The sequence below is a fragment of the Anser anser genome (assembly GCF_964211835.1).
Source record: "Anser anser genome assembly, chromosome: Z".
Classification (NCBI taxonomy): Eukaryota; Metazoa; Chordata; class Aves; order Anseriformes; family Anatidae; genus Anser; species Anser anser.
In genome coordinates, this window is record NC_139723.1 from 36,288,923 (window position 1) to 36,316,871 (window position 27,949).

Genomic DNA, 27,949 nt, shown 5'->3' on the forward strand with positions numbered 1-27,949 from the left:
GGCGCGGGCCGGCGGGGCTGGGCGGGCGCCGGCCATTTTGCATCGCGGCGCCGAGCCCGCCGCTGCAGCCCGGGTGTCTCCGCCGCCTGCCGCCGCCATGTCGTCCGCCACGCCGCTGGGCCCGCGCTCGCGGGGCAGCGCGTCCGCCACGCCGCTGAGCCCCACGCGCATCTCCCGTCTGCAGGAGAAGGAGGAGCTGCGGCAGCTGAACGACCGGCTGGCCGTGTACATCGACAAGGTGCGCAGCCTGGAGACGGAGAACAGCGCCCTGCAGCTGCAGGTCACCGAGCGGGAGGAGGTGCGCGGCCGCGAGGTCACCGGCCTCAAGGCGCTCTACGAGGCCGAGCTGGCCGACGCCCGGCAGGCGCTGGACGACACGGCGCGGGAGCGGGCCAAGCTGCAGATCGAGCTCGGCAAGGTCCGCGCCGAGAACGACCAGCTGCTGGGCAGGTGAGGGGGGGGGGGTCCCTTCCTTTCCCTTCCTTTCCCTTCCCTTCCCCTCCCGGGGGAGGCGGAGGAGGGCTCCCCCCGGCGCCGGGCCCGTCCGGGCAGGGAATGAATGAGCGGGCGGCGGGAGGAAGCAGCGCCGCCCCGATCCGCCCCGGCGGGAAGCGGCGGCCCGGCCCCGAGGCGGGGCGAGGCATCGTAGCTATGCACCCCCCCCCCCCCCCCCCAATCCCTCCAAAAACCATCTTAATTCAACCCCGCTGCCACGGGCAGGGTCGCCTCCCACCGCGCCAGGTTGCCCACAGCCCCGTGCACCCTGCTTGTTTTTATGTGACTCGAGGCTCGGCTCTGCGCCTGCTGTAGTTCTCCGTTAACAAAAGAAAATATGCTGCTTGGGCGTTTTTTCCCGCCATTTGGGCTAGCAAAGTGCACCTGATGTCGCTCTTGCTACGCCATACCTTATCTATGGATTAATCTTGAAAGAAAAACAAAGAACCGTGGTTTTAATCCTGCTCTGTTCTCGTATAATCTGATAATTTTTATTTTCAGTTAAATACAGTCTCGGTTCTGATTTTGATAATGGAAAAGATACTGCCCTGATGTTTTCATGTGTCTGCAGATATTTCTTACATTGTCTGGACTCCTAACGTGGCTTGCTTTGCATGCTTTATTGTGTGCTGATAAACAGCAAGTCCTTGTGGTTGCTCTTTGTCAACCCATGGAAGACATCTATTACAAACGATATTGACAGTGGAAAGGAAAGCAAAGTGCAGCTGCGGATGGGCATCAAAATGACTTGAGAGACTAGCCAGGAATTTCCATCTCTTTGTGACTTGATGGGGAAAGATATGTTCTTCTCAGAAGCTGACAGATGAATAGGTGGAGGCTTAGGATGAAGACACAATCTATAGGAAAAGCCATTATTGCTTCTTCCCTTTCCGTGGCTGTAATTGAGACATTTTAATAACGTGAGCGTGAAGGTTCTTCATGTTCTCATTTTCATTTTCCTGTGCACTGATAACCAATGCAAAAAGATGACTAAAAATTGTTCTTGTGCTGCTGCTGTGGCCTCTTATGAAGATGAGTGTAATATTCCCTGATATTAATACCTGTCTGAGATCGTCTTGTTGCACCACAAAGCACAATGAGATTTTAGTACCGGGCTAGAGCTACTCGGTAGCTTAGTGAGATGAAGACTCACTGCTGCATAAAACTGCCAGATTCTATGTAAATGTGTCTGTGGTTATTTGTAGTTTGGCAGACCTTATTATGGCATGTAGTTTCTTAGGTCATCTTTGGGTATTTTTAAGATGCATATCTTGGAGATACCTAGGCTAATCTGTAACTTTGTTGCCAAAGTTTTCCAAAGAAAAGGTGAGTTTTTTTCTTCCCATATGGAAAATTCCTGTATTTGGAGAAAAGTCCCTGACGGTTTCTTTATTACAGCTGTTTAAATGTATTAAAAACTGGCAAAAACACACTTAAAATACTTTGCACAAATGTGCATGGGTGTACTTTAGGACTACAGATTTCCATTTGCAAAGTGTAGTGAGAATTCACATTCTCTTAACACAAATTTCTTTGTTCTTTCAGAAAGCTAAGTGGAAGTGTGGTGTATGTGCTGGCTGTGGCTTAAATACTGGGTAGATCAACCATACTAGTTCTTGCAGAATATCTAGGCCTTCTTTGCAAATACTCATCCTGGTCATTGGAGTGGGATTCATCTCACCTACTTTTGGTTGTGTAAGGTTGTAGATGGACACAAATAAGCTCACTGTGTGGTGTGTTGCTGTGGAAGGAAACAGTACCCTATCTTCCTACCACCTTCCTATAATTCTGTCCTTCATCTTGGTTATTCACTTATTAATTTAGATCATTAAGAATGCAGAAAGTTGCTCACTTCTGATATAGAAAAGTACCAGGGCTGGCATATAGGCTGTTACTGAGGGCGAGGGAGAGGGGCAGGCTGTGTGGGACTGAGTCTGCTGCCAAGCTGCAAACCATTGTCTTGGCTTGGGTGTCCTGGCAGCCACATCCTGAGAGTCAGACTAGTGGTGGCTGGTTATTTGGTTTCCTTTAAAGTCACTGGAGATAAATGGTAGAATGAATTCCTCTATTGAGTCATCTTGGGACTGTGGAAAGAGCACTGATGACTGGCTATTTAGTTGGCTGACTTTGGGCAAAATGATTTCATGGCCATCGTGCTCCATTTGAATATTTCTGTAGGTGGTTATTGTTTCTCCAGATACACGCACAGCTCTGCTTTCTTTAGTTAGTACAAAGTTCTTCTGCTGCACTTTTTTATTATTCCAATCCTCTTTCAGTCCCTTGGCTTCCTGCCTAATGAGTGCATCGAACTGGATCTTCTGGTCACTTCCAAAGTTCTGCAGCACTTCTACATTTCAAGGCTCATTCACTTATTTATTTCCTGTTAGTTGACTTCAGTCTCAGACATATGGTGTGATTTCATGAACTTGAGTACCAGAACTCCGTTCTGTTCTCATTTTTAGTCCCGCAAGAAAAGCTGCATTTTTTCTAAAGTTGATGCTGCTATATATGCTGGAGTCTTCGCATGCTCTGCTTGCAGAGTTCCTGCCATGCAGTGGGTACTGCTGTAACTAAATGAATATGAAGGCTTCTCTTAACAGTTGAAATATTGAAGAAACAGGAAAAAAATGAGGTGAAGAAAATAAACTTACTCTGTTCTGAGGAAACAAGAGGGAGGATAAGTTGTTTTCTGAAAGCAAAAACAGACGTAACAAGAAGGGGGGAAATAAGCTGAAATAAATCTCACATCTGAAGACTGTATTGTGGAAAAATCCACGTATCCTTAAGCTTAGATGTACAAAACTCCGGGATAGTTCTCATTAGATGGAAAAAAGGGAAATCTGTTCCTCACTTGTGAAAGAATTGGGAGAAGTTACTGATTTAACAGTATTTCCATTTTTTTCCTGATTAGGCAAGACTTTACTGTATGCTTTCCTGTTGGTGATAGCTGTTGTAGAGAAATTCCTGCATTTCCTTCCTTCCTTTAAGTAGTATGCTCAACTGTGATTACTACATCTCTGGATTCAAGGGCTGTAGGAAATGTGATCTGTAGTTCAGCAACATAAGTTCATTGCTAATTAAAACCACAGTTTTGGGAACTGTGGGATCCTTGTTCTTGCTTCTGTAGCCACCCACTTTTTTGTTTCACCCCTGTTGAAACAAGTATTAGCGTGGCTACCCAGTAAGCTGAATTGGGAAACTCAGAAATTAGCACCAAGCTTTAAGCTGTTAATTTCACTCAGAACGACCCTCCCACCACAGGACAGCCTTGGCTGGGATTTTGGATTACTGCAGATTTGGGGTGGGTGGAAAGACATGAGCAGACGATGCAGGCAAAGTAGGGAAAGAAGCGTTGATGTGAAATATCTAAGGATCACTGAAGTGGCAGACAGAAACGTGGGGCTCCATCATTCCAGCACCCTTCTGACTGGATGAAGTTTCTGCTTTTGGGTGGAAGCGTGTCAGGCTTTCATAGCTTGCAACAGCTGCAAACCAGGGAGAACTGCAGAGCAAAACTGGTGGAAGAAAGTCCTCATGTAACTTGAGCAATTAACCTGACAGCAGTTCACGCTGTGAAGTTTGACACAGCTGTGTCACCTGGTAATGTTAAAATACGTGAGGACAGTTCAGTTGTGGGGCTCAGTGTTGCTGTATCAAAGATACTGGTAAAGGGTACAATGGATTGTCAGTTGTTCTAGAGTGCAAAAATCTAGTGAAGTAGTTGTGGCAAGGAATTAGTTTTAAGCATTTTTAATATTAAAGAGGTTATCTCTATCTCTTTTGAGTTGTGTCTTCAGTCTGCCCTCTTCATCCTTATTCAGAAGTGAATATCTAATATGGGATCAGGCAGTAATAGCCTAATAAATACCAGTAATAACTATGTATCATCCTAACTATTACTGTCATAATTGCTGTGCCAGCAGGCAGCACTGTGCAGCTGGTACCCCGAGCAACTGCTCAGAAGAGCAATGTTAACACAGGCAAAGTTGCAACAGCTGTTCAAGGGTTTCCCGTGGTGCGCATGTGGTATGCTGCAACGAGCTAGAGGTACAGTTTGTGCAGCTGATTTAACACTTTTCAATTTTTGTTATGGTGGGTGGCGTTGGGAGGTAAGGTAAAGATGAGTGGCTTGGGAGCTGCCGGGCTTTAATCAGAACCCTGTCACAGTTCTGATCTCTCCCGTAGAGACAGCATCCCAGAGAGGTAAAGAGGGGAGTAATTAACGTGTTGCACAATAACTTAAAGTCAAATGTAAGAATGTTTCTTGAGTGATCCAAGCGTGTGTCTTCCCTGCAGGGTAGGATGTAACGACATCCTGTGACTTGCTGTGGGGTAGGACCTGAGAGCTAAAGGTTTGTTCTCAGATACCTGGACATGTAATGATAAGTCAGAGCTGTAGATCTGGAAAGTAAGCTCTAGTGATAAATTTCAGCCATGTACAGAAATTGCGACTGCTGCTGTCTAAGACAGTGAAATTATGGCAGAACGTTATTTCATCAAATTCCTGCTGTATCTTGCTACCCTAGTTTAGAGTTGTTTAGACAACTATAAACAGTTTGTTCTTCAGCTCATTTGAAAAGTTTCGGTACTTTTTATTTTTTACCTTCTAGAGGGTTTTATTAAACAAACTCTTGTCTAAGCATGTTCTGCAGAAATTTTATGGGTACTACTGTCATTTAGAAAACAGATTACTTGTAGTGTGGGGGTTTTATTGAAAATTCAAGGTGCAATTGCATCTTAGAGCTGTAATCTAATCAGCATTTTGAAGTACTTCAAATTGTTTACTCATGTTTTAAGGTGTACTTGGACAGGATTGTGACTGATATATATATATATATAAATCTGGCAAAGGGTTCTGCACAACTGTGGGACCTCAGTTTAATTTTGCTGCAGATAGTGAGTTCTGTGTTTTAAATCAGAGGAGATTATTTTCCTTGTCACGTTAATCAGTTTTCAAAAGTTAGTGCACCTGTGAGAGCCTGTACCTTCTAACAGCAGACCTATTGTTGATTTCTTCCTGCCTTTCTCCCCCTCAATTATTGAAAAAAGAAAAAATATATGGGGATTTAGTATTAATCACATGTTCTTTTTTATAAACATGAAGTGCTGTAGAAAAAAGACTAGATACTCTGCTCATTTGGAATGTTTAATCATGGTTAAAATGGCTTCATACCACTCTTGTGGATTCACAGAATAACAAAATTGTAGGAGTTGGAAGGGACCTCGAGAGATCATCGGGTCCAACTCCCCTGCGAAAGCAGGTTCCTTAGAGCAGGCTGCCCAGGTAGGCGTCCAGACGGGCCTTGAATATCTCCAGAGAAGGAGACTCCACAACCTCCCTGGGCAGCCTGTCCCAGGGCTCCGTCACCCTCACCGTGAAGAAGTTCTTTCTCATGTTGGTGCGGAACTTCCTGTGCTCCATCTTGTGGCCATTGCCCCTTGTCCTGTCCCCACAAACCACTGAAAAGAGGTTGGCCAAATCCCTCTGTCTCCCACACCTCAGGTGTGTATAAACATTGATAAGATCCCCTCTCAGTCTTCTTTTCTCCAGGCTGAACAGACCCAGGTCTGTTCAGTGAACTGGTCATCAGTTGTTGAATCCTAACTTATCTCATGATTGGGCAAATACAGAAAGAAACTCATTCGATTTTATGAAACCATGTGTGCATACGCTTCTACACTTCTTTTTCAGATCCCGTAAAAATAATGAATTTTGAGCAGTGGCTTGATGCATGCAGTACTTGCATAAAGGCTCTGCCAAGACTTGTGGTTAGAGTAGTTGGATTCACGTGGTCAGCTGAGCTCTTCAAGAAGAGACATGGTTGAGCAGTAAGTGACTGGGGATATGCATTCAGCAATAGTCTTAAACACTCACCATTTCCAGTCAAATAAACTGGATAAAATGAGAAAGCTGAAACCAAGTTACATATATTAGCTTACAGAAGTGGCAAGCGTGTCCTATCACTCTTATTGTCAAGTTGATATGTTTACAAAATCATTAATGTTTTCAGACAGATGTCTCTTACGTTTTTGTAAATTGTATACTTGCAAAACACAGCTTTATTGTTTCTTCTCCTTTAGGGGAGAAGGAAAAACAAACAAACAAAAAAAACAAAACATGGAAAACGAATGCTTCATATTTTATTTACCTAGCCGTCAATGACTAGATTTATTCTTTAGTTTTTCACGTTTTTCCACAATTGGTGGAAAATGAACACAATGTGCAATAACATGTAATTTTATAGAGAAGTAAGCATGGTCTGCGTTATCATTAGTTACAACACTTGTATAGTTGTTTCTTGAATTAGCTGAAAACTAAATTTTTTTGAGGTTACTGCTGGTAATGCTTGCTTTTGTGATCTAGCTGTCTAAATACAGGCAGAAATGAATTGAGGGTTGCTGGGAGACTGGAAGGGATCTTCCCTAGGGTGCTTGGTGTCTTGCACTTGGTCAGCTTCAAAGGAACTTCAAATCGCACCCAAGCTCAGCTTAAGATCTAGCTGCTGACTGAAAGGAGCAGTCATTAAGTGTGTGGTTTTATCTGACCCCAGGGGTCTATTCATCTTACTAAACCGGTGTAAAATTATTTTTATCTGTTTGCAGGATGGCTTTTCTGCTAGCTTAGTAGGAAATTCAAGGAGATTGCAAGAAGTTCTAGGGTGTTCCGTGAACTTTAGAGATGAGGAAAGAGGAAGGGTGATTGCAAGAGCATGAAAGGGAAGCCTTCCTCTTTCACTGAGCTATTCAGTGTCTTGGCCATTTCACTGGTTTGCAAACCGAGTGGTTTAGTTAACTCACCAGAGCAGTGACAGCACCATGGCATTTGTATTTTTGAGAGCTTTGAATTAGTCTTGAATCAGATGCCACAGGTAACCACAGTACCTTAGAGTTGTATGAGCTCATTTATTCTGTTTTACGAGCTATTTTGTGGGAACGGTGGGCAAATCAAACCATCTAGAACTCTGTTCATTGACTAGGCTGCATCTGGTGTGAGAAACTATCTTGTGTAAAGGTGTTGTAGGCAGATGTACCCCAGCGTCAGAGTTGCTTGCACTCTCGAGAGTGGCACTGTGGCGTGCTTGCTACTGTCAGCTTGCTTAGGGAAAACAGATTGAGTTGTCTTGCAACTCTGTTAATGAGAGCAGTGCTGGCAGTATCAGTTGAGAGGCATGCTGCAGAGTCTCTGTGAGTTGAGTGATACAGGTTATTTGAAGTGCAAGTTCTCCCTGAAGTACAGAGAAAATAAAGGGGAACTGTCTTGTTTTAGGTCAGATCTTAGTTCTGCATTATTTTGACATAAATCACACAATTCCTTGGATAAAAAGATCCAAGTGCTACAAAGAGAGAAAAGCAGGTTTCTTCTTTGAAGAAGAGGCGAGCCAACAATTAATTCTTCACTTTTGTTTCTTTCAAGAGCAGAAGTACTTGAAGGAGCACAGTTCTGAACGCTGCAACAAGGTGTTTGGTTTTCTTTTTGTTTTCCATTTTTGTTTGGTTTGTTTCAAAATGCAGCTTCAGCATATCAACAGTTAGCTTTTTTTCCTCTACAGAAAGCTAAAGCTCTTCCTGTTAAAATTACTGAGTGTAAGGGTGAAGTATGTATTGTATATATTTGATGTTTGTTTCCGTAATTCAGAGGTTTTTCTGATCTTGTTGACCTTCTTTCCCATATTTCTTTAGGGCTGGGATGACACTTCTGAGTTGCTGAGATTTCATCTGGCTTTCAGCAAATGAAGTGTTGAGCTTCAGTTTCTGTTTTCTTCTTGAGAATGTGTTCAGATGAGTTGTCTCATAGTTAGCTCATAACACTAATAACTAATAACTAAATTTTAATTCTTTTTTTCTTTCTTTCTGAGTATGACTTCAGTCATATTAAATTATAGGATAGCTTCACAGCCAGTCTTGTTACAAACAAGCAAGGGGCGTGCTTGATGTAACTGGCAGTGCTTAACTTAGTAGTACAGGTAGTGTATTAGGTTTTAATAATTGTTGTTGCTAGTCCACATCACATACCTTTCTCTGTCTCAGTTGCAAGAACTCTGTTCTCAGCTGCCTACCAGTTTGTAAATGATAGAGGTATTTGCACTGGGGGAGAATAAAAACTTTAAAAAAAAAAAAGTTACTTTATTTAAGGAGTATAGAGAATCTTCCCATTTTGAAGTCCAGAATAATTCAGAGGGCCACACTACAGCTCTCAAAGCAGTCTATTCATATAGGACTTCTAGTCTCAGGATCCAGCTTGACAGGCTTGACTTTAGCATGAAGCATTATGAGATAGGTTGAGTGAGAGTTTCTGCATTTTTTGGATAAATGTTATCCATCAGTGATAAAACAGTGAGGACCTGGTGTGGGCCCTCATCCATCCCAATAGACGATTGAGAGATTTTTACTGTAGGCGTACACCATAGTAAGACATCTTTCCCTGTTTTTCCTCCTCTGCCACACAGTATCCTTGAATGCTGAAGTTCTTAGCAGGCCTGGGGGGAGAGGAATGACAGGGTGGCATTACTCCAATGAGTAATGGAGATGTAAGTAAGAGCCCACATGGCCAAAACCTAAATTCTGTGCTCTGGTCCGACCTATGGACCTAACTGTTAAGAACTGGTGGGTCTAAGAAGTGATGGGTAAAGTGCCATTGAGGAACTAGATAGCATTGTTGTACTGGGTGGTGCTGAGCAGCAGAAGTGACAATAAATGCTTGAAAATATGTTGGAGTTTAGAATAGCCTGTGTGTCTCGGCTTTTGCTGTGTATGACCGCAGTGAGTATTGTGTTACCCAACAGAGATGGGATTAGCTTGTACTAAGTCTGTTACATAAAGCCTGCCATCTTGTGGCTGTAGTGCCTAAATCATCCCCAAATTACTTCCGTTTGTAAAGATTTTTTTGCAAGCCTTTTTGCACACTTTTCTCTTGAGCATGATATTAATTGCATGACTTATATGTTATTTTGGAAAAGCCTCATTTTAAATATAGAAGTCTCTCATTTTTAAAATTGTAGGTTGATTTATTTGACTGGTCTCATTTTGATGAGAAGCTTTGCTTTTGTTTCTTGTATGTTCTGTGCCTTGATTTGAAAAGTAGTAGATGTACTAATGCTTTAACCCTTTGAATCTAGTTCTTAAGAATCCTCACCTATTTTTAGTCTCCTCAGTGTAGTGTTGTGAATACTAATTTCTTTTCAGAGGAGTGTGAAAACTGGACAGGAACCTGCTAGCTGTTGTCCTAATCTATCCATTCCTGTAAAATGTTCGTTTGATTATAAGCATTTATATATGCTACTTCCTTCAGTAGAAAAATCTGGATATCCCAGAGAGAAAAGAATAAACATTTTAGAATTATTTTACTACTTATTTGATTGCTTTATTTGCGTACATCCTTCTACAGAGTAACCCCATGAGACACTGTTTGACCACTTGCATTGACCTGAAAACCAATTTGAATGGTAATTTGGAAACCCTGAGTGTTTTGTCTTAAAGAAAAAGACATCTGTACCTCATCACCAGTGCAGTTTCACTGATGGCATGGACTATCGTATAGACGGGACATGGGTATCTTTCCTCTGATCTGTGGACTTTACCATTATGTGTTGCAAAACAGCTCACTATGCTGCAACTTCTACTTACAGCTTTTTCGTAGTGAACATTGATTTTAATTGAGAAATTGGTCTGTTGCTTGGAAGAGGGCTATTTGCAGCCCAGACAGTGTATTTCCACAAATTCCTACCTGGATAAAAGACAACAAAGATTATTTATTTCCACCCTATGGAAAGGGCCTCTTGATGTGGGAACTTATTTCTGGTAGGAACTTATTAAAACTGGTGTGGACAGGGCATTTTTGCAGAGGCTTGCTAAAGAGAAAGTGGAAAAACCTTTAACAGACACAGTTTCTTCCCCGTTCCATATATGTCTTACTTTTAAGATCCCTTGACATGCTGTGTTTCCCCTATAATAAGGTCTCTACAGCTCAAGCAAAGTATTCAGCTGTTGCTATGTAGAATCACAGAATCATTAAGGTTGGAAAAGACCTCCAAGATCATCGGGTCCAACTGCCTCCCTACCACCAATATCGCCTACTGAACCACGTCCCTAAGTACAACATTCAGCCTTTCCTTAAACACCCCCAGGGACAGGATGACAAAACAGATCTGATGAGTTTAAATAAACTGAATTAATTTAAGCCAAGACAGTGTTTGTCTTAAGTGTCTGAAGTTTGATGTTCAGATTAGACCTTGTTTTATTAGTCACCAGCCTATTTTGGGGCATTTCTACATTTTCTTACATCTTTCTCTCCTTTATTCCAGCTATGCAAAAAAGGAGTCTGATTTTAATGGAGCCCAAGTCAAACTTCGAGAGTTTGAAGCAGCACTCAATTCTAAGGAAGCTGCACTAGCCACAGCTCTTGGTGATAAGAAAAGTTTGGAAGGAGAACTTGACGATTTAAGAGACCAAATTGTACAGGTGAGCAGGCATATTTAACTATTAAGCTTCTGTCAGTAGATGAGGTGATTTGTGTATAATACATCTATAGTATAAACAGCATGTCATTGTGGTAAAATGCAACTCTGTAGCCAAAATATGAATACAAATCTGTCATATGGTCAAAACTAGAAGAAAGTTATGTATTAGAATTGGAGACAGGTGGAATTCAGTGTCTGTGTCCAGTATGGTTTGGTTTATGAACAGCATGAATGGTGAAATAGTGCTTTTAAAACTGCAGACTCTGTGAAATAGAAAGGAATAACACTTATATTGACAAACAGATCAAGAGCTCAAAATAAACTTGACAAACTGGAGAACGGGTTGTGGGGAGGAGACAGACTTCACAAACATAGGCAATGAATAACTAGTTCAGTGCCAGTTTTCCAAAGGAATCTGGAAGTTGCAGTAGACAACAAACTGCATGGACGGCATGGTTGTAGTCTTGATCTTCAAGACTACTGCAGTCAGTTGTCTCTGTAAGTCAAAAGCAGACCAAAAAGTGTCAGTTTTAAATTGCAGCAAGATTCCATATAAAGGTTAAGAATAGTTGTTCAATAGGAAAGTTGGTGAGGCAGTGAGAGAGTGCTGGAGAAAAGACACTGTAGTTGTTCCTCATAATGGGGAAAGACACGTGTACCAAGAACATAGAGTCCATTTTCCATGGAAGCAGAAGTATCAGTATGTTTTATACTTCAACGTGCCTCCTACCTTTGAGTTTGTGATTCTCTGTGCACTCCATGTGGTTCTGCCTGTGGCTGTCTAGGTCCTGGGCATCTGATAAAACAAAGAAATTCGTGTGCTAGTTTGGTTGACCCTTTGAAGCATCTGATTTGCAATTTTAAGCAACACTACCTCATAAGAATGAGTTTAGCAGACATCTGAAACCGGGAAACTGGTATTTGCTAAGCAGAAAAAAATGAAGGTTTGTAAGGACATTTGATAACTATTATTAAAATGCAATTTATCAATGTGCAATATCTAGAATTCACTTGTGCAAGGAATCACAAAGGGGGGAAAAATGCATGAGTGCTTTCAAATACTGGATTTGATTGTCATGTTGAACCCTAAAATGTAGCTAATTAACTGTACATGTAGGTAGGTGAGGTTATTGTGTTATGTGAGTTTTGCTCTATTTGTTGTGCTAAAGATTTTTTCTTTCTTAAAGCTTGAAGCTTCTTTAGCTGCTGCCAAGAAACAGCTTGCAGATGAAACTTTACTGAAGGTGGATCTGGAAAATCGTTGTCAAAGTCTCATTGAGGATTTGGAATTCCGTAAAAATATGTATGAGGAGGTAAATTACCTTAGTGTGAAATATTTGTATTTATAACGGAAAGAAGAAACTTGGGGGGTAATTCTGGAGTAGTAGAATAATTTGGGTTGTGATGGACCCCATCTATTTTAAACTCCCACTCAGAGCAGGATTTATTTCTGTTCTAGCTGGAAGATTTCCATCTTTTTAGTATAGAAAAATGTGAACTCAGAGCTATTATAAATGGTAAAATAGCTTCACATGTTACGTTGTTTTGTGTTTAAATTCTGCCAACGGTATTGCAATGTGCAATCTCTTCATAGTGTAAGTAAGTAGATTAATCATTTCTCACATTGTGCTTCTATGAGAAGTGGTGAGTGACACTCAAACACATGCTATGAACTTTTTTTAAATTTCAGAACTTTCTGATAGGATACTTTTGAAGAGTATAAACAGTTGCTGGGTATGTCTTTTAGAACTCCTCTTGCCACACTTCCTTCCACTTGTTAGTGCTTCAAGGTTTTCAGGAGAAAAGCTAATGTAACAAAAATAACCTAACCCTACTGTATTTCATTCCACGTGCGCATTTCCTGCTAGTTCTGTTTTCAGCTTAGTGTTTAGAATCCTCTTTTTTTTTTTTTTAGCCACCAAGATCAAGCATACAAATAAACGGGAAAATGTTGATAGTGAAAGTGACTGTTTAATTTCATAGTACTTTGATTTTGATCAAGCATGAAAGATAGATAAGAATTGGGGGTTATTTCTAAAATCTAATCATATTGAGGTATATTTGTTGAAAATGTAGGCAGCTCTCAGAGGGAAATGTGACTTCACATGCTGATGGTATCCTAAGTGTTTTCAATTGCAAAATAAGGTGCTTTGCTGGTCAGACAGGATGCTGGTCAGACAGGAAAGTGGCCCTGTGAGAAACCTGCAGTAGAAACGGTGTTAAACTACTCTAATGAAGACCCACAAGACTAGCTAAAAAATGTATTGTTAGCTACTCAGTAGGTAGTCTTCTGTAGTTTGTTTTGCCTCACTTATTGAATGGCTATTTTATTTTTCTGGTTTTAGGAAATCAATGAGACAAGACGGAAACATGAAACTCGCTTAGTTGAGGTTGACTCTGGTCGCCAAATTGAGTATGAACATAAACTGACCCAAGCACTTCAGGAAATAAGAGAGCAGCATGATGCACAAGTGAAGCTGTACAAAGAAGAGCTTGAACAGACTTACCGTGCCAAAGTGAGTCTGATATTCTTTATTTTTGCTTTGGTAAATGGAAGTATCCTAACATAATTACTTGCATTTCAAAGGGTTTAATTCTGAAGCTTGGTTTAAAATCACAGTGTTTTTTGAAGGTAAATTTTCAGGTCTTATTTTAGAAGCAGATTTAAAACTCAAGCAGCACAACAATGTAAGTGTAGAAAGCACAGAGTGACTGAACTGTGTGGAAGAAGATTTGTACTGGGATTGCTACAAATTCAAGGAAGTTAATGTGTTCATTATAACTATATTGTAACAATCTTGATCAGTAAGGTGTCCTGTGTTTTGTATAGAGCTTATTTCATAAAATAGCTTTCTGAGAAGACAGCATCCTGAGTCCTCAGACCCTATATAAGAATTCTTGTGTGAAAACTTTACCACACCCAATGGTTTCTACTTCTATAGAAGAGTGAAAGCATATTCAAACTGAAATCAGTTATACTTCATAATTTCCTTCCTCTAAATGATTCAGCATTTCTGTAAGGAGGGATCCTGATGTCTCAACTGAACCCGGTTTCTGTGGCTGCTTGTTGCAGTTAGTGTTTTTAAAAACAAGGTGGGGTGACAGTATGCCGTTGCCTATCCTCAGGGCTTCAATCTGACTTGAGAAAACTAGACAAAGGAGGTAATTTAAAATAAGATCTAGCAAAAAAATCTTTTCCTGTTTTCTAATATGAAAAACCTTTCATAATTGAGTGGTTTTTGTTCCTTTTTCTCAGGTGTACTGCTTCTGTGCTTTCAGATTTATCTTAATTAGAAAGAAATCATACCATTTGATCTACAAGTTCAATGCTGAGTCTGTGGTGCTGCTCAAGTAGATGAGGTGGTGATCAGCAGGATGTTGTAGCTAGCTTAAATACATAAAAATATTTGTGTGAAGAAGTGATTAAAATGAAGAAGCAGTGGCACTGGCACTGAAATCTGAAGGCATGTTCCCAATGTGCTTAACTTGGCTGATAATTAGCATCAGTTTGCTAGTTTTTTGTAGAGAACTAGCAATTTTAGTTTAGCTTCTATTTAAGCATACTTAAGAAAGTATTTAAATAGATAAGTACTGACCAGCATGAAAACAGAACTTAGCAGTCCGACTTTCAAAGTTTCCATTGAAGATGTTACTAATGGGTATTTATTAATGGGTATTTATTTATCCTAGTATAAATGTTCAGAGGATTCTGATTTCAGATAGAGCAATATGAAATGGTAATTGAATTGCCATGTTTCACCCTTAAAGAGAGATGTTTCATTGTGTTAGAGCTGCAGAGAGGAACTTTGCAGCTTAGTGTAGCGTGTGTTTTTGTTTGGTGAATAATTTTTCTTTTAAATGTCTTAACTTGATCTACTGCAGCTTGACAATGCTAAACTGTCCTCTGAGATGAGCAATTGTACAGCCAACTCAGTCAGAGAAGAGCTTGATGAAAGTCGCATACGAATTGAAACGCTCTCTTCCCTCCTCAACAGTCTTCAGAAAGAGGTAACAAGCTATTTGTGACTCTTCAGTCCTGCTAATTAGTTCTTGATCTTTAATATAAAAAAACTTCTTTCCCTTAACTTGTAATTATGTTCAACTTCACGACTTGGATTTGTCTTTAAGGGTACAAACACTACCAGTTTTCCTATTATGTAGACAAGTTTGTCTCTGGAAAAGATCAGGTGATGTAATCAGTGTGTGTGAAGTTGTACAAGAAGTGGATTGAGACTTCTGTCTACCTAGCTCTTACTCCTGCCTTTACATACCATTGTGTTTCTTCTGGTGGCTCAGTCAATGTGTTTCTGAGGGGATTTTTTTTCCTTCTTTCTTAGTTAAATACCAATGTTCTGTTGCTTACATTAAGTGGCAGCTAGGTTCAGAGAACTTGCTTCTGAATTTGCAGGGTTATTTGCTGGGAATTTCAAAACTAACAAAATCGCCCTCTGCAAGTTTGACTGTACCTGTCCACCTAAAAAAGATTTTGCTGCTGTGCTTTTTGTAGTGCCAGTGGTGTTAACAAGTACAAGTTTCTTTTCAGTTTGCTAGCACTGATTTCAGCTAGCTTTCTTCTCTTGGAAGAAAACTCTTATCACTGATTGTATTTTGGATTACTAGCATTGAACACTGCAGCTGTTTCCACTAGGGTCTTCTATGTGACACTGGACTCATTTTCATAAACTCAATATCGAGTCTTAAGATTGGTAACTAATTACATTGGTCCTCTGCATCAGCCTCGTAGACTGCCTGTTTTCATTGTCTCTGAACTATGATGACTTCCTGAGCAGCATGCATGCATAGCAGACTTGGCTACGTAACACCAGGCAAGGTGATTCTGGGGCATTAGAATTAAAAAGAGGGTTTTTAGGAGGAAAAAGAGGGTTTATAATCTTTGGAAAAGAGGACGGGCCATTCACGAGGACTATAAGGCTGTTGCAAGGCTGTGCAGGGAAAAAATTAGAAGCCCCAGAGCTCATCTGGAGCTCAATCTGGCTTCTGCTGTTAAAGATAACAAAAAATGTTTTTACAAATACATCAACACCAAAAGGAGGACTAAGGAGAATCTCCATCCTTTACTGGATGTAGGGGGAAACTTAGTGACAAGAGATGAGGAAAAAGCTGAGGTGCTTAATGCCTTCTTTGCCTCAGTCTTTAGTGGTAAGACCAGTTGTTCTCTGGATACCTAGTACCCTGAGCTGGTGGAAGGGGATGGGGAGCAGGATGTGGCCCTCACTATCCACGAGCAAATGGTTGGCGACCTGCTACAGCACTTGGATGTACACAAGTCGATGGGGCCGGATGGGATCCACGCGAGGGTACTGAGAGAACTGGCGGAGGAGCTGGCCAAGCCGCTTTCCATTATTTATCGGCAGTCCTGGCTATCAGGGGAGGTCCCAGTCGACTGGCGGCTAGCAAATGTGACGCCCATCTACAAGAAGGGTCAGAGGGTAGACCTGGGGAACTATAGGCCTGTTAGTTTGACCTCAGTGCCAGGGAAGCTCACGGAGCAGATTACCTTGAGTGTCATCACGCGGCACTTGCAGGGCAAGCAGGCGATCAGCAGTGCTGGGGCCAGTCCTCTTCAGTATCTTTATTGATGATCTGGATGATGGGATTGACTGCACCCTCAGTATGTTTGCAGACGACACCAAGTTAGGTGCATGTGTCAATCTGCTCGAGGGTAGGAAGGCTCTGCAGGAGGATCTGGATAGGCTGGACCGATGGGCTGAGGTCAACTGCATGAAGTTCAACAAGGCCAAGTGCCGGGTCCTGCACCTGGGGCATAACAACCCCAAGCAGAGCTACAGGCTTGGAGATGAGTGGTTAGAAAGCTGCCTGGCAGAGAAGGACCTGGGAGTACTGGTTGATAGTCGGCTGAATATGAGCCAGCAGTGTGCTCAGGTGGCCAAGAAGGCCAGCAGCATCCTGGCTTGCATAAGAAGCAGTGTGGCCAGCAGGGCTAGGGAAGTGATTATCCACCTGTACTTGGCTCTGGTGAGGCCGCACCTTGAGTACCGTGTTCAGTTTTGGGCCCCTCACTACAAGAAGGAAATGGAGGTGCTTGAGAGAGTCCAGAGAAGGGTGATAAGGCTGGTGAGGGGTCTGGAGAACAAGCCTTACGAGGAGCGGCTGAGGGAGCTGGGCTTGTTCAGCCTGGCGAAGAGGAGGCTCAGGGGCAACCTTATCGCTCTCTACAGGTACCTTGAAGGAGGCTGTAGAGAGGAAGGGGTTGGTCTATTCTCCCACGTGCCTGGTGACAGGACGAGGGGGAATGGGCTAAAGTTGCACCAGGGGAGGTTTAGGTTGGACGTTAGGAAGAACTTCTTTACCGAAAGGGTTGTTAGGCATTGGAATAGGCTGCCCAGGGAAGTGGTTGAGTCACCATCCCTGGAGGTCTTTAAGAGACATTTAGATGTTGAGCTTAGTGATAAGGTTTAGTGGAGGACTTGTTAGTGTTAGGTCAGAGGTTGGACTGGGTGATCTTGGAGGTCTCTTCCAACCTAGACGATTCTGTGATTGGTTTCTATGTCTGTCTTTTAAAAGATTTTCAGAGACTATCAAACAGAGAAAACATGGTTGGGGAAAGTAAATCTTAAAGATGTCATTATTGAGTTATTCTTTGATAAGCATTCTGTTCTGTGTGTACAATAATAAATTTTATTTGCTTGATGTATTTTTTTTTCAAGTATGTAACATTCTCTTTCCTTGTGGATCAATTACCACTAACTTCAGCAAGTAGGCAGACAAGTTTTCTCATTCACTCATTCTCATAGAACAAACCCTATTCCTTTAGAGAAACTTTCTGATAGAATTTGGAATTGGAAGCAGTAGGCTGAAGCAAGGAAGAGACATCTGAAAGAACACTTACTTATCACAGGATCTGAAGTTAACTGAGCTGCATTTTCATTCTGTGTTGTCCTGCCCAGCATGTCTTATGCAGTCTGACTCTTTAGATCAGTTTTTCTCAACTGAGTAAATTCAGCTGTGGGTAACACTTTCAGATTTCAGAGAAATTAAGTAGGTAGCTCTCTTCCAGAGTAGGTTGCAAACTTCACTGGAACTTAAGGTGTTATATTTTTAGAAGAAAATGTGGAGAACGGGAGGAAGAATATGAGTGAGTTTGAATTCTGAAAGGGAGGGAAAATGCTTAACCTATTTTTTTTTTGAGTTTGAGGTTACCTGAAAAGCAGAATGTTTGGAGATTTGAGCTTTCCTTTAGACCACTGATGTTTTGATGTCTTTTCACTGCTTTCTAGTCTAGAGTATGGCAAGATAGAGTACAAGAGCTTGAGGACACCTTGGTCAAGGAACGGGAAAACTGCCGCAAAATACTATCTGAGAGAGAGAGGGAAATGGCAGAGATAAGAAATCAGATGCAGCAGCAGTTGAATGACTACGAACAACTTCTGGATGTTAAACTGGCACTTGATATGGAAATTAATGCGTACCGGAAACTGCTGGAAGGTGAAGAAGAGAGGTATGAAAGAACATGGCAACAGATGTTGGTGTCTCTATATGCTTCACTTGCCTAATTCTTTTAAGAGGCAGTTCTGGGAATGCATTCATGAAGTGTCTGATACACGCTTAAGTCTTTGTGAGAGCAACCTGTTTGAGTATCAGACCAACAGTTCTCCCAGGGAACAGAGATCATTCTACTATCGAGAGTTGTCCCTGAGGAAATAGGGAATTGTCATTTGTGGGTCTATTTGGCTCCACTACTAATACTGTTTTTCAGGGGTAATTACAGGGTTATTTAATTGTGAGCCACATGTGAGATGTTGCTAGAATAGTTTTAATACAGTAATAGCTATTGTGATTACTCAGCTTATCAAATAGGTATGGTTTTCACATGTGATCCCAGGCTTCAGCAATATTGAGCATTATTTTGCTTGGTACGCCACAGTTGTCATTTGAAATTGTTTGATATTTCAGTGTTTTTGACTGACATATCACTCATCTGGGCTGATACCTCTCAAGTATAGGGATAAAATACAAAGAGTTGTGCCATTGGCTTTTTGCATAAATTTCATACAAAAGCATAAGCCCCTGTAAGACTGTTTTTGTTTTTTTGTGGTGGTGGTAGTTTTTCTTTTTTTCACTTGTTCCAGATACCCAGGAATGCAGTCAATAGCAAAGGCATAAAGATACTTTATAATGTTAACATAGTCCTTTAGTATTCCATGTTCCCGAAGCATTAATCACCCATTCAACAACATTTTATTTAATTTGTTAAAATACCTACAGCTTCAATTTTTGATGTAATGTTGTTTGTTTATAGTATTCCTTTACCTTTATCTATATAAATCTTTGGGAAGAGGAGGGGATAGGAAAAAATGTTATATAATTCAAGGTTAAAAAAAAAAGTAAAAACAAGTGTGGTTTGTGTGTGTCTTGTGTCCTTTGATTTAGGCTCAAACTTTCTCCAAGTCCGTCTTCTCGAGTGACAGTTTCACGGGCTTCATCAAGCCGTAGTGTACGTACAACCAGAGGAAAGAGGAAGAGGATTGATGTGGAGGAATCTGAAGCCAGCAGTAGTGTCAGCATCTCCCACTCAGCTTCTGCCACTGGAAATGTCTCTATTGAGGAGATAGATGTTGATGGAAAATTCATCCGCTTGAAGAACACCTCTGAACAGGTTAGAAAATGCCCATGACATGACTTTACAGTAGGCTGACAACTAGCGGTGGAAGGCATCCTCCGCAGTGGTCAGATCCCAGGCTTCATGTTAATTCTGGAGCTAAATTGGGCTCAATAAAAGATGTCATGAAGAAGTTAGTGTATCACAAAATGAGCTCTAGTACAGTATTCTGGGTTGATGATGGTTGGTTTTTATGATTTAATTTTCTTGGCAACTATTTTATCCCTAGGTATCCCACCCACCTGAGTGATGTATTACTCGTCAGAGTTTACCTTGCCAAGTGTGATCTGGCTTCACAGTTAACATTGTCACTGACAGCCTAATGTCTGCTTGCACCGTTTCGTATCTCAGAAGTCTCTTTTGAAGTTTGTCTCTGCTTTAAAAAGTCCCAGAAGAAATACATACTGATAGAAAATTAAGGTCTAAATGTAATTGTCAGTGTCCCTTCTATTTGCATATAGCTTCTTTGAGTCATAGTTTTCCTTCCTTCTTGGTTGCATCCACAGTTTCTAGAAGTAGGAGCCCTCAATGCCTGTGCCAAAGCTTTCAGATTATTTTTCTCTGAGTAGTTTGACGTTCGTATCAGTTGGAGAAGCAAGACTGTATCTATTTATCAAAGGGTATTTCATTGAAGGAAGTGTTTTGTTACTCATGTTTTGATCCAAAGGATGTTAACTGTTACATTCAATAATTTGCTTCCTCCCAAGACACAGATAAATTCTACAAATCATCACAGGATAGGGCTGGACACTGGAGTATTGGAAAACCTTTGGTATCCCTTTGGACAGAGGGAGGTTCTTTTCCTCCCTTAGTTTGGGAGAAGAAAAAAAATGAACATTGCTTCAGTAGTGTGCCAGAATTATGGGACCTGGTTTCTTGTAACCTCAGTTTCAGAAAAGGTCTAAGTAATTCATGTTTTCTCATGTGCTGCCTGCACCTAAACTTTGTTCAGAATTGATAACTGTTCTTTGTTTTCAGTGTTACATAGGCTTTGTCTAATGTAGTCAGATCCTTTAGCTTTACCAAAAGGGAGCTTATCTTGATGTTTTAAATGGCAAAGATTAATCTGGTTCCCAGCATCTAAGTTTTCCCTCTAATAAATGAAGATACACTCCCCCAGGTGTCAATACATGAATTAATCTTAATTACCTGTCTGGGATAAGACTTACAGGCTGGGTGTGCCTATCCTTATTTACTCAATGGACAAAGCCTTAACATTTAGCTGTCTAGACCAAGACAGTTGTCTAGATGTCTTTAATTTACCTGAATTTAGCTTGCTTCTAATGAATCAGGACCTGTTATTTTTTCCCTTTCTGAGTTTTTTAGTAATCCCCCAATGCCTGTGTGTAACACATGGATTTCCCTCCTATTGTGGGCCACATCTAACTACACATTCATTGCTCCATGAGTGGACCATTGGTTCAGTTATAAGTAGCAACAGCTGATTCATGGTTTTTGTACTTTGGCAGCAGTATAGCAATAGTCTGTAGCAGTGTTATAAGTTGTACTTGGAGATGCTCAGAAGTGTTGGACAGAGCAATGTATGTATCTAAATAGATAGAAAATATACTATACTCATTTAAAGAGGATTTTATATATTTTTATTGCAATGACCAACTGAATGTCAGCAGCCGTTAAGGTAAATAAGATTCTTTATTTTTAAATTATTAACTTTCCAGATTCCATCGTTTAATATTTGGAAGGTGTCTGTTGGTTGGGAGGGGGGAGAATTTAAGAAATCTATACCTGTTTTGAAATTGTCATCCCGCATTGATGACCTGTATATGTTTTCCTATTAGATTGGCCATATGCTTATCATGTAGTTGGTAGGCAAAAAATAATTGAAAGGAAAAAATAATGGAGGTCTAACAAAACGATTACATAGTGAGAGGTGTGCATATTTAGAAACATCTTTTAAGAAGACCAAAAGGGATGATTTATTTTCCAGAAAATCTTCTCGTATTATTTTCTTGTCTTAAAATTGTGCTTCCAAAAACATACTATGTATTTGTAAGATTTCTGTAGTATTTATTTAGACCAAGCTGTTAAAAAAAAAAGATGCAAACGATAAACATTAATTAAAAAAAAGTAACATCAGAATTAAAATGCAGGATGTATTGAGCTTTCTCTTGAAATAAGAGGTAAGATCAATTTGACTGAAACTGTAGCTATTTACATGCTGAAGGTAAATCAGCAGTAAATGTTTTCACTGAAAATTCTATATATTCATTTGTGGTGTAATGACCACACGGACACCAGGGTTCTTTTAGGGTCAGTAACCACTACTGCTTCGATGACAACTTCAGCTCCCTCTCTCTTACTGAGGGCATAACTTCATCTTCCTTATTGAGGACAGGCTCCCTTCGTATACCATTTGCCCCACAGCAGTACTTTTCCACTAACTCTTCATTGGTCCACAACTTTCCCCGGCAACAGCAGACACTCAGCAACTACCCTGCCTTAACGGCTGGAGAACAAGCAACCCGGGACGGCAAGGTGTCTCCTGAATCACCCTTCTGTGTTCCCTCTTTACATTCCTGATGGCCTCCTCGTTAAGAGTCCGATGTTATCACCAGCCATGGGGCTTGTTGACCCCCGTAGCCACGCTCCCACGTCTCCCCCTTCTTTATTAACGTAAAAAAGCGCGATTAACACAAATTAAAACACAGAGGGAAAAACTACCAGGCATACTAATTCTATTTTTAACAAACTTTGTAACCACATCCCTGGGAGAGGCAGGCACTGAGTGCTGCCCAGCTGGGGGGGGGCTCTGGCTGCCCTTCCAACTCCTGGAGTCCTTGTTTGTGGGTCCTGCATGTCAGCGGGACCCTCCCATACACTGTGTTTTGTTTGAGCTGGAATCCAAACCATGGAGGAGAGTGCTGTGATCATGTTAAGGCAGATGATGAGATGGCCGGACGGACCCATCGTGCTGACACCCATGTAGGACCGGCTCCTGTTAACACACAAGCACAACCTCGGCCCCAAGTTATTAAAGTGCCCTTCCCAGTGATTGGTGCTTTAATTTTTTACCATGACTTGTGCCCTTTCTTTAACTGAGTTTCTACCAGATCTGTGTCCCAGATCTGTTCATTGCCTTTTCTCCTGCATGGACAGATGCAAGGACCTTCCTCTACCCATCGATTTAAAAATTTAAGAACATAGCATACTTTTAGCTATCTTTTCCTGGGGGTCATGCCCCTACTCCCCCTTTTTTGTTTTAGAAGCATAGCTTTTAGGGCACCATATAGGTTCCCAAGGGTTCAATAATTGCTTGACCCAGGGGGAGAATGAGGCATACCTGTCAGATGTTGAATACCCTACTGTTGAAAACAAAGTGGGTTGTATGGGCCCCATATCCTGGGCCATTATCTGTTTTTATCATCTTTGGAACTCCTAATTTCGCAAAAGCTGACAGAAGATGTTTACACACATCCTTTGCCTTTTCTCCTGCATGAGCAGATGCAAAAATACAATCAGAAAAGGTATCAACTGAAACATAAACATAGCAAAGTTTTCCGAATTCTAGCAAGTGTTTAACAAACAATCCTTTAAGTCTATTACTATTAATGTCCATGACTGGGGGAGCATAGTTGGAGATGGCAATCCTGGTTGAAGTGCTCCCGTATCTTCCGTGACTTAATTAATTTTTTCTCAGATCATATAACAGTCTCCATTTTCCACTCATTTTCTTGATTACAAACACCGGAGAGTCCAGGACTAGATGTGGGAACAATATGTCTCGCTTTAAGTTGTTAAGCAACTCGGCCTTCGGGCCCTGTGTATCCTATTCCTCCCGGATCGAAGGGAAACAGATCCGGCTCCTTTTCAGGGCCTATAGGATCAAAAGTCACGTCCAGGTCACCAGGGGGCGTAACAGCAAAGGCCTGCGAAGGCTGTAGCGGCGGGGGGGCCAATGTCACAGCAGGCGGATCAGTAAATGAGCCCGCAGCTCCCTCACTATCTGGCAAACCACACGTTTCTGATTGTGGTCGCACATGGCTCTTTAAGGCCTCAGAGAGGCTCGCCAGGTGCTGAGGAATCCCACCGCAACCTTGTCGTTTTTAGTAGCAGAGTCTCACACCTTGAACTCAATTTGGTCCCATGTTTCAGGATCGTAAACTGTCTGATTCGTAATAAAGGGAATAAGCTGGAAGGTTGCCAGAACATGTTTTGTTTCTAAGGACGTATGATTCCCCATAGCGTGCAACTGCTTACCTTCAGCCAGTGAGGGGCAGTTGTGTACGCAGGTCCGCTTCTCTCAGCTTGAGCTTCCTTCCAGCTCCGGTGTGCCTATTTCCAGCAACTCTCAGTATGAGCTTCTTCCCAGCTCGGGTGCGCTTCTTTCCAGCGACTTTCAGTATGAGCTTCTTTGAGCGGTTTGCTCAAAACTCATCGTTAAGAGTCCGATGTTATCACCAACCAGGAGGCTTGTCAACCCCCATGGCCACATTCCCACATCTCCCTCTTCTTTATTAACATAAAAAAGTTTGTTTAACACAAATTAAGAAAGCACGATTAACACAAATTAAAACACAGAGGGAAAAACTACCAGGCATACTAATTCTATCTTTAACAAACTTTGTAACCACATCCCTGGGAGAGGCAGGCACTGAGTGCTGCCCAGCCGGGGGGTGGCTCTGGCTGCCCTTCCAACTCCTGGAGTCCTTGTTTGTGGGTCCTGCATGTCAGCGGGACCCTCCCATACATTGTTTTTTGTTTGAGCTGGAATCCAAACCATGGAGGAGAGTGCTGTGATCATGTTAAGGCAGATGATGAGATGGCCGGACGGACCCATCGTGCTGACACCCATGTAGGACTGGCTTCTGTTGAAACACAAGCACAACCTTGGCCCTGAGTTATTAGAGAGTAGGGCCCTTCCCGGTGATTGGTGCTTTAATTTTTTACTATGACTTGTGCCACATGCATTGTGTCTTTATATGTAGCATACCCAACATGTGTAATAGAATGACTGCTGATGAAAACGTTTTTTCTTCTTTTTGTTAGGATCAACCTATGGGAGGTTGGGAGATGATCAGAAAAATAGGAGACACATCTGCTAGTTACAGATATACCTCAAGATATGTACTGAAGGCAGGACAAACTGTTACAGTAAGTTGTTGAGCTTCAGCTGTTCATCTGAAACAGGCTTTAGGCCAGTTTGCGTGTATCAGTATATATATCAGTATGAAGGCTTTAGCTTTGCTCTTACCATACACATGTTCAGAAAACAATCACTTCCATTTATATTTGGCATTCATTATATCAATTGTTGGGAAAAATAACTCCTTGGTGAAGAGAACTACATTTTTCAGAAATTTGCTTTCTTTATGGAACAATAATTCTGACCATAAATAAATGCATTTACGTATTCAAAAGTCTGTATTAAAAATATATTTTACAGTAAAAAAAAATAATCTTTGGAAGTGGCTAGGCAGAGACTTGTATTTTTTTTAACTGGAGGAGATTCATTGGTGTCACCTAAATGGAATTCATTAACTCAATAGCATGGAAATGTATTATATAAGACTAGCAAGTAATGTTCATTTGTCACCTTTAACAGATTTGGGCTGCAAATGCTGGAGTAACTGCTAGCCCACCTACTGACCTCATCTGGAAGAACCAGAGTTCTTGGGGCACTGGTGAAGACGTGAAAGTTGTACTGAAAAATTCTCAGGGAGAGGTAAAGTACCTCAGATACGTTTAAACTTCTTTGACTGTTTAGCCATCTCAGCATCTACCCCTATAAAGATGAAGGTAGAACCATTGTAAGAACTTTGCACTTTAGTGCGCATGAGTGTCTAGTAAGATTTTCTGCTGCTGCTTTTCAACCCAGCAAACTGTACCTGTCTTAAACTTAATTGCAGTATAGGAATGTGATGTTTGGAAGCTTGTGGATTCTTTTATTTTCTCCCTGCCCTCTCCCTGTATGGAGTAGTAGAATGACTTGTTCAGGTGTTGCCCAGATGCCAAGAATTAGGCAGTGCCTTAAAATGTATTCTGAGGTAAAAGATTTTCGAGGTAAGCTTTTCTCCTTTTTTTAGTTTGATTTTCATTAAAACTGTTCATGGGGAGTTGGTAAGATTAAAGTTTTAATTTTGGGTAGATAAGTCACTATGACATGTAGCAGTTGAAGTAAATTACAATATATTTTTTGTAACAAATTTTGGAAAAACTTGACACGTGTCTTGGTAGAAAGACTTTTTAATGTTTCAGAGATTTAAAATCGAAGTGCTAGGAATGCTGTTTATGTGCTCTTTATGTACTGCCCTGCATAGACAAACTGTACAAGTAGCTTTCCAACCAGATGGCACTCCCATTTCTCAAAATACAAGTAGATTGGCATCAGATCTTTAGAGGAGTCAAGTCTTTAAAATGTAACTCTGTTGCAGGAGGTTGCTCAGAGAAGCACTGTCTTTAAAACAACTATACATGAGGGGGAAGAGGAGGATGAAGGTGAAGAAGAAGTAATTGTTGAGGAAGAAGACCTTTTCCACCAGCAGGTATGTGTTAACTGTTGTCCTACAGAGGTTATTTAGACAGTAAAAATCAGATATATAAGGAATGGATTTTTGAAGTTATGTTTGTGTGGTGGGTGTTCTTTTGTTAAATTTTTAAATTTAAATTTTGTTATTTTTTAAAATTTTGTTAATTTTAACGTAATGTAAGAGGTTGTATTACAGCTTTATGGCATTCTGACTCTTGGCTAGACCATACTAGGCTAGTAATTTCATATATTAAAAATATTCAGTATATTTTTTTGAGTTGCTAATCCTTTTACTAATGGATTTTTTTTTTCAAACCTGACTTCACAACAGGGAGGCCCAAGGGCATCTAACAGAAGCTGTGTGGTCATGTAAACTCCTCCGGCCAGCCAGGTTCCTCAAATAATGGTAATTCTTGTCTACAGAACAGAACCTTCTCAGAAGCACAACATATTTTTGTATTTCCTTTATGTGAATTTTTAATCTGAGAGTGATGGCCTTAATTTCCTTTGTCACTGAAAAGGAAGTTTTGTAAAAGAAACTATCTGTAACTTTCTTGCAGGATGTGAGTTGTTGATTCTGAACAATGTACTGTTTGAAAAATGAAACTCTTACCCAGTTTTATATGCCAGGTTTTTTGTAATAGAAACCTTGCTGGAAGGGTAATACACCACTGCTTATTGGGGATTGATCTTAGACTATACACCTCTAGCCATGTACTGTTGACCTCTTTATATTTAGGTGCTGTTGGGGAAGGGAAAGGCATTTTCAATACTATGAACTCTTTTTTTACTGAAGACTTGGACTTTTTCTACAGCACAATCAAGGTTATGAAACTTTCTTATAGAAAAGAACAGCTTTTTTTTTGTTGTTGCTTGTTTTTTTTTAAAAGAAATTTTAAAGAAAGCATAGCCCAGATGATCATGTGAGCACTCAGCTGATGAAGGATGCAGTACAACTTCCTATTGGTACTCTTTGCTTAGATTTCTTATTCTGAAAGGGGATACATGTTACATGCATTAGTTGTGTTGTTAAGATAGTGTAACCAGCTTAAATTTGCTTACGTGATTTTTTTAACAAAAGTATGTTTTAATATGGAATGCCTTGCTTGTTTACAGTTTTTAGGAACAAAACCAAATCTTTTAGAGATGTAGTCTACGTTTGTATGGAAAACAATTGTAATTTTGTCATTGTGGAAAGTTTTTGTCCTTTTTGCATTCATTTGATGTCTGAAAGCTTTGAATAAAAAGTATCTCTGTATAGACACTTCTGATAAAGCTTTTGGAATTTGTTTTGTGATAGAACTGAGCTAAAGTTGAATGATTGCTGAATATTTAGAATTGATAAGCTTTGAAGCTGGAAAAACTTCCATGTGAATGGAATAGTGGCACTTGTAAAGATTTCTTTTAAAATAATGGGTAATATAACTTGACATTTGGAAAATGAATTCTTCAGAGCTTTATTCAGACTGCATAACTGTTTATGCAGTTATCTTCATCTTAATCTGGAAGTATTTTTAAAAACATGACTAGAATCGTTGTCATTGGAGTTTTTTTTCTATCGTTAGTTCTGTGACAGACTTGAGACATTTTTTTTAACGTCTTTCATGTTAGATCCATTTCCTATTCTGGTGAACTACATAATGGCATTTCAAATTTGTGGCAGTACAAGTACATGAAGGTGGACAAGGGTTATATGGATGGAGACTGTAGTGCAGTATGGAGTGAGACTGCTTGTTTTGACAGTAAAGGTGGCTTAAACAACTTCATTAAGCCTCAAAGTAAAAGTTGATTTAATTTCCTATTCACATGTAAATGTTCTTACATAGTATAAACATTTTCATATATTTTCAGTATCATTTTTCATATCCT

At 40.7% G+C, this 27,949-nt stretch overlaps 1 protein-coding gene across 1 annotated transcript; it reads left to right on the forward strand.

Moving 5' to 3' along the window:
- Window positions 1-27,344, forward strand: LMNB1 (lamin B1). Its single transcript, XM_083816525.1, has 11 exons — window positions 1-450; window positions 10,797-10,953; window positions 12,140-12,265; window positions 13,298-13,468; window positions 14,835-14,960; window positions 18,212-18,432; window positions 19,365-19,590; window positions 24,601-24,705; window positions 25,157-25,276; window positions 25,986-26,096; window positions 26,412-27,344. The coding sequence occupies exons 1-11, from the start codon at window positions 98-100 to the stop codon at window positions 26,451-26,453; spliced, it is 1,758 nt and encodes a 585-aa protein (XP_083672651.1). The 5' UTR covers window positions 1-97; the 3' UTR covers window positions 26,454-27,344.
- Window positions 27,345-27,949: the final 605 nt, after the last annotated feature.

Bases quoted from the DNA above. Each gene is read 5' to 3' on its own strand.
- LMNB1 (XM_083816525.1), top strand. From the start codon at position 98: ATGTCGTCCGCCACGCCGCTGGGCCCGCGCTCGCGGGGCAGCGCGTCC. The intron at 19,591-24,600 runs GTTAGAAAATGC...TCTTTTTGTTAG, and splicing joins TGAAGAACACCTCTGAACAG to GATCAACCTATGGGAGGTTG. The intron at 26,097-26,411 runs GTATGTGTTAAC...ACTTCACAACAG, and splicing joins AAGACCTTTTCCACCAGCAG to GGAGGCCCAAGGGCATCTAA.